Raw genomic sequence first — 12618 nt, 5'->3', positions numbered from 1 at the left:
AAGCACTTTCATGTATGCAGGGAGCTGACTCCATGTCTCCTTCCTTTACAGGCTCCACCTGGGAAAAGACATTTCGGCAGATCGGCTTTGAAAGGTAAGCAGGGCGTGGCGCACTCCACTTTTAGCTACTTTGTCCTGTTTCATTTTGAGTGATGTTTGGTCCTAAGCCGGTGGTCTTGCCACTACTCCTGCACTCTGTCCTTTGGTGCTGTTTTCTGAGTCCCAAGGTCTCGCCAAGTTACAGCTTTACTTTGTAAGATCTTCCCCTGCACTGGATTTTAAAGGTTACCTGGGAAAATTTAGGTGAAAGTGCTTCTTGGACTATGACACAGTATAAACCTCATGTAATAGAGAATTACAGGAATTATAGTTGACGCTTTTTTAGCTTCTTCACCTCAAACAGCATGTAGGTTCTGTGGCAGGGAAATTCCCCTCCTCTTGGTGCTTCTTTTGTGTTATGAAACATGAACAACATACATGAAAGCAATGAGAATAACCAAGTGAATGCCATACATCCACTCCGTACACTGGCAAGACTTGATCATCCTCTTACCTCCTCCTACTTATGCACATCTTGACAAAATAGGGCATTTTCTACCATACCCGTAGTGCCTTTCCTATTCCTAACAGTATGACTCACAGAAGGTCCTTGGGGCCCCCACAACTCACAGGAAGTCCTTACGATCCCGTATTACCCACCCAGCATTTACATCTCCCAGTCATCTCAAAAGTGCCATTTTCCTTGGGCCAAGTCGTCATGCTGCTCAGGCCTACACAGCTCACCCCATTGTTGTGTCTGGCTAGAGCAGTGCCCACCCTACCTTTCCCAGCTCTGTCTGGGTTTTTTTTTTTTTTTGAAGAAGCCAGGTCTGCTGCCTAGTGGAATGTCTTCATTCTGGCTTTGTCTGTCCGTGACAATTCCTAATCTAGCTCTCTAATCTCCAGTGTCATCAAAATTTGAGTGATTCCACCTTGAGCTTCTGGGAACAGCTCTAGGTCTGCTTCCTGCGCGTTTGACACCAACCCCCTGGAGTTCATAGTTTTTGAGTCCGGGCCCAGCGAGCTGGCCAGGCTCACCTGACACCCAGCCTGTTGGTGGGTCAGCCGTGGGGCCCTTTGTGTGTGAGGAAGGATATTAGGGATGCTCGTCCATTGAGGGGGTCATGGCTTCTGGGCTTAATAGAGGGAACTAGGAAATATATTGTACTTTCCATGAGAAATCCTGAATTCCTAGACTATTTCCAGCTCAAGTGTAGTCTTGCAAAGTTTTCAACTTCTCTGATGTGAGATTGTTATCTTTTTTCTCCAAAAATCATAACTCAACAAAACTTACATTTTATTTTAAGTACATATAATGTCTCAAAAAGACTAAGGTAACCACTAATAAAAATGGCTGGGTATGGTTTTAAGCTTTTTGCATTTGTCTAATTTACTGTTCCACCCAGGATGTATGGTACCAATACCAAAAAGTATAGTAATTCATATCTCAGATTTTACATATAATTTGGTTGAATTTTGTCATGATTTCCTTTTGATTGTCTTTGAAGACATCACATTTGTCTGTGTCTCCGTCTGCATCCTACGATGAGATGTTTTCTGAGGAATGCAGGTTCCTATCTTCCCTGTGCTCTGTGTCCCCTTCCCCTGCAATAATCTCGGGTTGGCTTTGGGCTCCACCTCTGATGTTTGTTTCCAGAAGTGGAAGCTAGCACTGGTGCCCCTGGGCCCCAGGCTGAGGCTCTTGGTCCTCTGTGTGCACACTGGGGTGCAGCGACAACCTGTGTGCCTTCAGGTGTGTGCACATACAGGGGACCCTGCACAGCATGGAACCCATGGAGCTTCAGGGCGGTTGGGAGCTTCCAGGGAGGCTTGATGATGCCCCATGGGTCCCAGTTCTCTCTTCCCACCAGATCCCAGCTCTGACCCGAAGCAAGAGGTGAGGATCCGCTCCTCACATCACAGGCAACTTTAACTTTGTGACATCCCCTGTTCTAAAACCAAGATGTGCCAGTGTCTCTTGTGAGGTTCTCCAGGGAGCCACACCTCCTGCGCTGCCCCACGATGGCTATGTACTTGAACTACCCCACTGATGAGGGTTTCCTGCCCAACAGAAGTTGCTGATCTATTTGACCAGTTCTCCGGTTAACGTGTGCAAAGGATGGAACCAGGTTAAGCATGTAGATCACCGGCCTTCTTTCTCAACTGTGTGCTCATGGGGAAAATCGCCCCAGGCCACTGGCTTCACCCCTTCTCCTGTTGGTGCCACACAACCTGCTTAGCTGGGCCATGGAGCTGGACATTTTGGCTGCATCATCTTGGAGGGAAACATGCATCAAAACGAATGGCAGTTGCATTTCTGCCAGGTATCTTAGGCATATTTTCCTGAGTACAAAGAGGTAAATATATGTGGAATTTTGCTAAGTGTTGCCAAATTTCCCTCTGTAGAGTTTCAGCAACTTTCATTCTCACCTACAGTGCTTTAGAGTAAGCCGTCAAACCCACAGCTTTTGAGTTTTTGCCAGCCTGAAAGATAAGAAATAGTGTCCCGATGCCCTTTTAATTTTCTCATGTACCTGGAGTCGTTTCTCCATCACAGACAGAGGAAGGGTCTGCTGCCCTCGGAGTGAAGCACTTTGGGCACGAGCTGCTCCTGCGATGGCCCGGGGACTGTGGATGTGGCGACAGAACTGACAGCTGGCCTGCAGCTTCAGCGCTAATTTCCCTGAATAATGGTTTCATGAACATAGCTACCGTATGCTCACACAGTGTGAGGGCAGTGCTGGGCCACACTCCCCCAGGCAGGGGGATGGCAGAGCTGTAAAGAGATGGCTGGTAAACCCTTAGGGTTGTGCATGTCGTGTAGTCTTTATTGCAACTTTTCAGTTTTTCTGTTGGAGTAGCAGGCAGTCAGAGATAGTGGATGTGGCTGTATTCTAAGAAAACTTATTATGAAAACAGGAAGCTCAGGATTTGGAGGCTGCCAGTGACCCTCACTGCAGACAGTGTCTGCTGGGCAGAAAGACAGGAGGCAGCCAAGCTGGCTGTGCTCAGGCTCCAACCTGCATCCTAAGACCAAGCCTCTGCACTGCGCACAAAGTCTTGAGTTACAGGTCTCTTGTCCTGTGTGTGTCGCGCAGGGACATAGCCTCAAGTTTCAAGTCTATTGACTGTTCTCATTTTCTGACTATTCTGAATAAATCCAGACAGTGTAATGCCCACATTACCCTGCTTTCCTGAAGTCTCAATTGATGCAGCAAAGCAGAAAAGTTGCCACACAAGGTGTCCCCAGGGTGCGGAACAGTCTGCTCACTGCACCCATAGCCTGGCTGTCTGTCTGGAGCTCACACTGCAGGCTTACTTGGCGCATTTGGAAATCTCTGTGTTCTTAAATCATTGTAAAATGCTGTCCGGTTTTCTCACTTAAGGGCAGGCAGCATCCTGTGCACTGCGTCAGAGCAGGTACTGATGCAGGGTACTGCACATCTACAGCTGCAAGGCCTGGGGCAGCAGGGCCGCTGTCTAGGACTTTGCTTTTGCTCCTGGAGTTTAACCTGATCTTTGTCTTAAAGGAATTCCAGGGACATCTCACAGGTCCTTTTGAGCATCCCTAAGTGATACTGATGTCTTCCTTGCTTGTGTGCCTCAATCTGCTGGCTGAGAGGCAACTTTCAAGTGGTCACACTAAGTGGAGAAAAGAATCAACATAGTCAGCTGAAGCTGCAAAGCTTTCTCCAAGAACTGGACAGCAAAGGCGTCTTGCATTGTTCTGTCACAGGAAGGAGGACTCAGGGATCTGCCTGCCCACCCTCCTTGCGGGTGCCTGACGGGACAGTGGAGGACCTTTCCTCCCGTAAGACGCACATGGCCACTTCCCTTCTGGAAGCCCTGCGATTGTGTTCATTGTCTCAGAAGAAACACATCAGCTCAGGGTATTGGCTAAACCCACCATAGGAGGTCAAGGTCCTCTTGGACACAATTGTGTCTCCCCTCTGGGCATGTCAGGAATTTGTCAGGGTTTCCTGAGAAGAGCTGTGAGATAGGTCATGCTTCAAGCGCCTGGAAAATCACCATTGACCTTCACATAGCAAAGGTGCACTCACGGTTTTGTTATTGTTGTCTCTGTCTTTGGGTTTTAGCTAGACATCTCACCTTTCAAGGGAGAGTTCCTAAGTTTGTGGTCGTAAATATTTCCAGGCAATGATCATTTATTAGTCTGTGTTATGGCTATGCCAAGTTAGCATAGCTTTGTATGATTATGACGTGCCGGTGTCCTGAATAAGAGTTATCAGTGAAGGTGGCTGGATGGCCAGTGCCTTCACACAGCAGGCGCTGGTTTCCTGTTCCAGGAGGCTGTGTCTCTGTTTGGCCGAGTCACCCCTTCGGCATTGTGTCTCTGGGCAATGCTTCTGCCTTTTTTCAGGCACCATAAATGTGCCCACCTATGGGTGGCATTTGTCACTAAAGCTCACGGTTCACAGGTGCCTCCCTGTCCTGTGCCCAGGGAGTGACATTGAGCAGGAACATCAGAAAGCTCTCCCAACATCTATCCCAGAGCTCTCCAAACAAGGTCTGAGCCTGGTTTTCTCTTTTTGCTGGGGACATAGCTCAGTGGCACAATGCCCACCTCCCAAGAGCAAGGTCTGAGTTCAGTTTCCAGCACCAAAAACTCTCCTTTTAAAGCTGTGCTTTCCCTTAAGAAAGAACTCCTTCCGCGAGTAATTAGGCTTGAATGCAAAACCGATCAGCGGAAAAGTCCCTGCTTTCTGGGAAATTGCATTGCTGCCTATTTAAAAATAACAGCTGGTTTCTGAGCTCTTGCCTATTTTTACTTAAAAAGCAAAGAAGTGATTCTCAGGGAGTCTGTGTGGTCAGCACAGCTCTTCAGCTTCTGCCGAGGTTCGTGCTCATGTCCGAATCTATATGATACACTACCCAAGGCCACAGGAAGTACTTCACCCCTCAGAGAACTTTTAAGTACAGAGATTCATTCCTGAGAACAGCCATGGCAACTGAAATGTAAGATCTTCCCAGAGGTTCCTGCAGGGCGGACCTCACCCACTCGTGGCTCTGCTCTCCCCTCTCTGTCTGTCTCCAGGTCTGCTGTGTCTGCTCCCTGGGAAACCTCCTCTCCCTAAAAACAAATTTCTTTCATAGAAATTATTAGTGTGTGCTTGCTCCGGTGTCCTCTCTCCACTCTCATGGAGCTTGCTTTTCTTAGGACATTTGAGTTACTGTGTCTGTTATTCTGAAGAATGAGTAGTTTGGCAGAGAGGGGATTTAAGGCTAAATTTCAGTTTTTATCCTAGAGTACTTATCCTCCAGTACAGTGAATTGTGTAACTCAAGAGCTGGTTGTAGGAATAAATGTTGCTCCTTTTAATAACATTATGTGAAGTATTGAGAAATAGTGAAACAGTAGGTCCGGTGGACGGTTTTACCCTGTGCTTTTTTATGCACCCAAGAAATGAGATGGAAGTAAAACCAGCTATGGAATGATCAGACTTTGTGCTTTTGTGGACTTTGCTGGAGCTTTAAGGAGTGGGCGTGAGTCCGTGGGTAGGGACAATGTGAGGATCTGTTCGCCTGTAGTAAGACTGGTATTTCTCTCTGAATCGCACATAGAAAGAATAAACCGTTACACTCGAGCCACACTGCCTGCATTCTTGTTGTGTGCCGGGTACAAAAGGTCACCTTTGCTGGGGTTTGGCAGCTCGGTTTTCTGGCTGAGCTGGAAGCCAGTGGCGCCCCTCCCCATCCACAGGGGTGCACAGTGCAGCCCTCTCTGCTCAGTGATGACCCTGTCCTGTGCTGGCCTGAAGATGGGCTTGTAAATTCCTTCAAACAATAAGGACATAAATATTCCTGGGAAGTTTAGCAACCTACTTTGAAATTATGATATAAATTTGTCAGAGTAGTTTATGTTCAGGAAATGACTAGAAGAAAAGGATGTTTCTGCAGCTTAGTGTTTAAAATTAGACCCAACATATCAATGTATTCATCTATTTGAAGATTTTTTAAACCACACTTCCTGCTCCGCCTGGGCTAGACTTGGGGTTTTCCAGTGCACAGGGAGAGGGCTGAGATTTATTAAATGCCTGTGCTGCCATCCCTGCTAAGTGGTTTACTTGGAGGATTCACTGAATGTTCCCAACATGCTGCAGTCCAGTTCTGTAGGTCACATTGGGCCATCTGCTTCATGTGGTACCCAGACCCTCAGTTCAGTGTGAGCTGCAGAAGCCATGGAGTGGCTGAGTTGTGCTCTGGGCCGTCCTCAGGATGGTGTCAGGGCTGACACTGAGCCTCATGTAGCTTGGGAAAATCACCATGGCCATGCCAAACCTGGGCCTTGAAAGAGACTGTTGATGTGATGTCCACCTGGCCATTTCTGCTTGCTGTCCATTCCCTAGGAAGTGACAATCAACCAGGGCCTTGCAGTACAGTAAGTTCAGGCTGCACTTTAGCTCAGCCGCTTGAACACATTTGGTGAGCAGCTCTGTGTCCTAGGTTCTAGGAGGGCCTGGGTGAGCAGGCATGTGCCACCCACAGGGCCACTGCAGACCTCACAGGAATGGGCAGGATGTGTGGTACCGCCACAGGAGAGGAGCGGGCAGTGGTGTCATCTGCCTGTGGACCTTCCTCAGCTCACAGATGAGCAGCACTGAGTCACAGAGGGCGAGCACTGTCCTCCAGGTCACTGAGCTGGTGAGAGTCACAGGCCAGGCAGGAGCACAGTTTGTGTGAGTCTCCCGCCCTTTCACGCACAGTGGGCTGGACGCTGCGTGGGGAAGAGGTGGGCACAGTGGTTAGAAGATGGCAGGGCGCAAACACAGAATGTCATGCAATGAGGCCTGGTGTGCATAGATCAGCACTTTTTGCACCATTCGTGGAACAGCTTGTGCATAGTGCGGGGCAGCGTTCTAGGGAGGTGTGTGCTCCAGAGTGGAGAGAGGGGGCCGAGGGAGCCCTGACAGCAGGGCTGAGGGACAGAGAGGAAGGTGATTGTGCAACCAGACCTCAGGTGTCAGACCATACTACAGCTGCCTTCAGACCTGCTGGGCCTTGAAGGAGAGTGCAGCAGTGAGGGATGGTTAGGGGGACACTGGGGAGCAGCCTGCAGGCCAGGTGGGCCCTTGGCTCTTGCCTTGGTGGGCCTGGGTGGAGTATGACTACACCATGTGATGGAGAATGTCCTGGGGAGGTAGGTGTCTTAGTCAGCTTTCTGTTGCTGTAACAAAATAGCTGATGCAGAGTCATAGGTAAAAGAAAGAGGACTAATTGGTTCATGACTTTGGTAGCTGTAATGTCCATTTGGCATGCTGCTTAAGGGACGGCCTCCTGGCTGAGTTACAGGTGGCAGAGGGTACCCCACAGCAGGAACATGTGCACAGATACACACACAGAAGAGGGAGAGGGAGGAGTCTCACATGGTGAGAGGGAAGAAATCAGCTTTTTCCTAAGAGCCACTCTGTAGGGAGCTCAGCTCAAGTGGCCCAGCCGCTCTGCCCTGCCCTTCTCAGTGATGGACATTTCTCAGTGTGGGCTTCCTCACCTTAAGGGGGTTTATGCCTGCACACACAGGCACCCTGGAAGGAATTGGGTAGTAGGGCTCTGCCCTGGGGAGCCACAGAGGTAGATGGGCAAATGTAGCTGCCCACCTGAGCCTTCGGGATGACCCCTCTGCCTGAGCTTCCCGGGAGTCCACGCAGTAGGGCCCCTTGGCCACACGTGTTTCCTGTCCCCTCTGCCTGCTGCACGTCCAGGAGATGACTGCATGTGCTTGGAGGCCTGGAGCTGCCATGTGCACCGGTAAACATCGACACTGATGGGTTCTCGCTTTATCTTTGGCATGGATTTATGCTGCAAAGTTTTGGAAGAGCACTCTTCCTTGCAGTATCGTTTTCCTTACCACTCGGAAAGCACAAAAACCCTGGTTTGTAGTTTTCAGATAACAGGAAGGTGCCTTGTCACCAGTCACGAGGGCGCCTGACGAGCAGAGTGGGGCTTGCTTTCTGGAGAGACTGGAGGGCTTGTGCACAGCAGCGGGGCCATCACAGCGGTGGGTACAGGGGCTCCGGAGTGTGGCGCTCTCCACAGTCTCAGAGTGGACATCCTGTTTCAGTGAAGGCACCATGAGTCCCTTGCCAATGTCCATACCACCCTCACTCACCTGGACACAGAAGAGACCTGAGCTCAACTTGGGAGGTGGCATCCTGCAGTTGGAGGCCAGAGGCCCTACAGCACCCCCCCCCCCACTGCACGGGGCCCACTGAGGCATGGAGAATTGAAGCAGAAGAGCTAGAAAATGTATTTTTTAAAATTTAGGATATGGTCAAATCCAAATGTGACTCCGTATTTAATTCACTGACTTTGTTTTGCCACCATCCAACATGGGGATGTCGAAAACACCAGTCATACTGCTTAGCCAGTGCTGGACATGGTGCTGGTGTTGTGTGTTCATCCTCTACACAAGGCTTCAGAGACAGGAAACTGAGGCACAGCAGCCCCTGCCCAGTGACCCCATGCTCAGAAGGCATGGACAGGAGACTGGAGCTCTGAATGCCTCATCCACCTGTTCCCTGGCTCTGGGTCAGCTTGGGCAGTAGTGGGCAGAAGTATCTCTGTTCTCAACTCTGAAAGAGATATAACCAAAGGGATATAAATAGATGCCATTGCTGCTTGAGGCCAGTCCTGTGCCTGTGTGTGTGTGTGTGTGTGTGTGCATGCGTGTGCATGTCACAAAAGTATGTGATCTATCTCCATGCCCTGCAGCTCAGACTTGGGGCAGACTCCTGCTCCTCACAGCTTGAGGAGCTGATGCAAACGGGGTCCCCCTGGTGGCAGTGATGGAAGTGACTACAGCTGTACTTGTTTTGCAAAGTTAGTCCAGCCCAGAGAGCCCATGGCCCCAATGCCCAGAGACCGGTTTGAAGCAGCCCGAGAATCCAATGGGTCGGGCTCTTCTTTGTCACGGTATCTCTGACACTTGCTGACATTCATGCAGGTCGCACAGATCCAGTTCGCACCATGGAAGCTCGTACACGGAAATACCAGCTCCTGCACGTAGTGTGTTTATTTTTGAGTTATTTTCTTCTTCGTTTCTTCTTCCTTTCAAAGCTTATTGTTAGCTAGAAGGTCTGGCACTGCCTGAGGCCAGCACTATTTCCACACACGTGAGCCCAGCGCTGTGGATCCACTGCTGGTGTCAGGCTGGAGGATTCTAGCAAAAGGATCATAGGCAAAAGGGAAGGCTGTTGGAAGTTTGGTCTGGGATTCTGGCTTCCAGTGGGGGAAGCAATTTCCTCGGCCTTCCTCCTTCAAGCAGTAGCATCATCTAGTAAGCATTTGATAGAAAGATCTATTTTTCTTCTAGGAAAAATACATAAGCCTTTACTAAGGCTTCTACTCTTTCTTTCAAAACGTGGCTGAAGAAAACATCTTCCAGTCTGTCATCTGCATCTCTGTTAAAGCCGGTCACTGCGACTGACGACTGACGTGAGCCACCAAGATTGTGCAGGATGAGGCACGAATCTGCAGAGCGGACTAGGTTCCACACTAAAGCCCTGCGCTCCTCGGTTTCCTGGGTGCTCTGTTCCATACAAAGTGACAGGAATCCACACGAATGTTTCCGGTGTCCTTAGTGGCTCAGACAGGGGACAGTGCAAGACACTCTCTAATCGTAAAGCCTGGAATCGACAGTGAGTTGCTCAGGAGATAGGAGGAGACATTTGGGGACAGACCACCCTGGTGCTGGCCTTGGGGCCGCCAGCTGGGCCCTGTCTGTGAGTTGCTTTGATGACAGACATTCGCTAGCTCCAGCCTCTGAGACTGAAGCTGCACTCTCCTAGTATGATGTGCCTTGACTGGGTCCGGGCCACACCGTATCGAGGAGCAGAGCCCTGCTGTCATATGCCGCAGGAACTGTGTGAGCTCAGCAGCAGGTCCTGAGGAATAATCTTATGCAAACCAGGTGGACACGATCCCTTCCTAGTTGTGCCTTTGTCGGGTCTGTACACACACACACACACACACACACACTTCCTAAATTCACAAACTGCAGGAGCAGATAATCACAGCGCTATGCCAGTACCGGGCCCTGGCCCCCGTAGTTGTGTACTTTTGAGCAGCAGGCAGTGTTTGCAGGGAGATCCCAGGAGCTTCTGTGACCTCTCTGCATGCCAGCAGCCCAGCGGCCCATCTGTGTTCAAGTACAGCACCCTGGGCCAGCCTTGCTACGCCACCTTGGCACCACGCCATGTCCCCAGTCACCTCCTTCCCTCCTATCTGTTGCACCCCTACATGCTCAGGGGTCCCAAAGCATGCTCAGGCAGGACTCCCAGTTGCACTGTCAGTTATTCCTGTGTGACATCCAGGCATCATCTCTGCTCGCCTTGCCTGGGGACTGTGCCGTCGCCTCCTGGAGAGAAGCTCTGCAAATCCCCTCTTCCTTGGCACATGTCTGCCTCCTGTAATCCTGGGCATTCCTGTGCCCCCTGGAACTGTTACAGGCCTTCCTGGCCTTACTTCAGTTCTTACTTAGTCCCTTTCTCCTAGGGAGGAAAACCCCACCCTGTTTACTGAAGCACAGCTGTACTCTGATCTTTCTCCTGCTTACTGAATGAATTCAGCCTCCAGCCTACTAGTCAAGATGCTTCCCGCCCACATTTCCAGTCAGATCTTTCATTGGTTCCTGGACACCTTCCAGAAACCTTTCTGTCCTAGTTTTATCTATGGACTTTATTTTCACTAAAACTACATTTTTTTTTCCCTGAGCAAAACTCATTTTTCGTAAAGCAGGCACAGCCGGAGCCTTGGTACCTTGTCTTAGCGCACAGCAGTTAGAGTGTGTTCCTGCAAAGCAGTTACAATGTAAGCATCTGCTGTCGTGAATTCCAGAGTCGTTTGTAAACCAGAGCTTACAGGAGGGGTTTTCATCCTTATAACCAAGAAGGGATTGTGGGCTTTGGCTCAGTGATCATTTATAGTAAAGAAAATCTTTGTGTTTTTATTAGGACTGAGTAGTCCTGTATAACAGAAGAGGAAAGATTTAAATTACTTTATTACACGAAGAATTGTTATTTCAGAAGGATCAACATAAGAGTTAAACTTTGCTGATGCCCACATACCGTTTTCCTTTTAGCCTGAGGTGAATTTCCCATTACCACCATGCATTTAAAAATGTACTTAAAGTCAGTAACATCAGAAAAGCCACGAATATGATCCTAACTGCAAAAATATCAAGAGTCCTGGTTTTGGGAGGAGGTGGTGATATATCTAGTGTGTTTAACTTTTCTCTTGGAACCTTAGGGTTTGGGGAACGATACAGTTAAATGCACTTTCTGAAGTGTGTGGCCCTTCTGTTTCTGGTTTGGGCATTTTTCAGTCTCGGTGTTTGTATCTACCTAATGAGATATCTCGGGGATGGGACTCCAGTACAAACCTGAAGTTCACCTGTACACGGTGTCTGAAGGAAGTCAGTCTACAGTATTTTAATAATTGCAGCTATAGAAAAAGTTTTGTGGCATGGGGTTTCTTACTGCGTCACTGTGTATCTTGGAGCTGTTTGGACTTGGGGTTTTTGGATCAAGGACACTCATCCTGTACATGAGTTCCCTTTACCCCCTGGGGCTGAGGCGCTGCTGTAGTGGAAGCTGCTGGCTTCTCCCTGAGAGCTTGGGAGGTGGTTTTCCTGCAGTTAGTGGGAGGCCAGGCCAGCGGAGCACAGAACATAGGACCCAGCACCCTGTATGGACCTGCTCCCCAGGGAGGGGCAGGGGATGCTGGTGACCTAACTCAGGCATGGCTGTCTCATGCTGGAACGCATGAGCTGTGAGTGGCAGAAAGGATGTGGTTCAGGGCGCAGGTGGACGTACCTGATCCCTGGACGCTGATCGTGCAGCAGGTAGAAACGTGAAATCAGAGGAGCTGGGGCTCCCAGGAGGCTCCGAGTGCTGAGCTAGAGGCTGCTTATTGACCTGCTTGCCGTAAACAGACAGGAGATTGTTTGCTCTGGGGCATCATGACAAATGTTTGGGTTTGAAAACTTCTCTGCATTCTGCTCTGACCGGTTAAATGTATCTACGTAGAAATCCACTCAGATAATCGAATTCTGCCTTGGTGCGAGCGCAGGTTCAGAGAGTTTGCTGGCGGCTTTCATCAGGGCCCTAATGGATGAAAACTACAGAGGAGGAGGACAGGGAAGGGGAGGAGAAGGTGGATGAGGGGGAGGAGAAGCAGAGGGGATGGGGAGCAGCAGGAGGAGGGGTGATCTCTGCTCTTCAGCATCTGAAACTAAAGCTCTGCTTTGCCCCCATGCTTTCATAGTTGTGGGTGCTTTCCAGACCCATTGTGCCTTCCCCTGGAAGAGCGGTGCTGGTCTCGCAAAGGCTGCTGAGTGTGGCCCTGTCACCGTCATTGGTCCCTGGGACCTGAGGTCTGAGTGGTGTGGTTTGTCCCTGGCCTCCACACTGACCCAAGTTAATTGTTAGAAAAGAGAGAGAGAGACAAGAACAGTGGCAACAAAGCCAGTGTCATCTGTCACTGCTCAGCATGAAGGCCACTCACTACAGCATGAAGGCCATTGCCAAGTGTGAGCTCAGTGGGCACCGCGCCTTCGACACAG

General features: G+C 49.8%; 1 protein-coding gene across 4 annotated transcripts in view; it reads left to right on the top strand.

Annotated features, from left to right (window-relative positions):
• Positions 1–12618, top strand: part of Piezo2 (piezo type mechanosensitive ion channel component 2) — a 286025-nt gene that overhangs the window by 129101 nt on the left and 144306 nt on the right. For all 4 annotated transcript variants that reach the window (XM_023562692.2, XM_063231990.1, XM_063231989.1 and 1 more), the window contains exon 4: positions 52–94. In XM_023562692.2, coding sequence (XP_023418460.1) covers positions 52–94 — 43 coding nt within the window. The remainder of the gene's footprint in view (positions 1–51; positions 95–12618) is intronic.

The sequence above is a fragment of the Cavia porcellus genome, unplaced genomic scaffold (genome assembly GCF_034190915.1).
Source record: "Cavia porcellus strain 051 isolate PalLab524CR breed Dunkin Hartley unplaced genomic scaffold, mCavPor4.1 scaffold_20, whole genome shotgun sequence".
Taxonomy (NCBI): Eukaryota; Metazoa; Chordata; class Mammalia; order Rodentia; family Caviidae; genus Cavia; species Cavia porcellus.
Note: the sequence above shows the minus strand (reverse complement) of the source record. Positions and strands in the feature narration are given on the sequence as shown.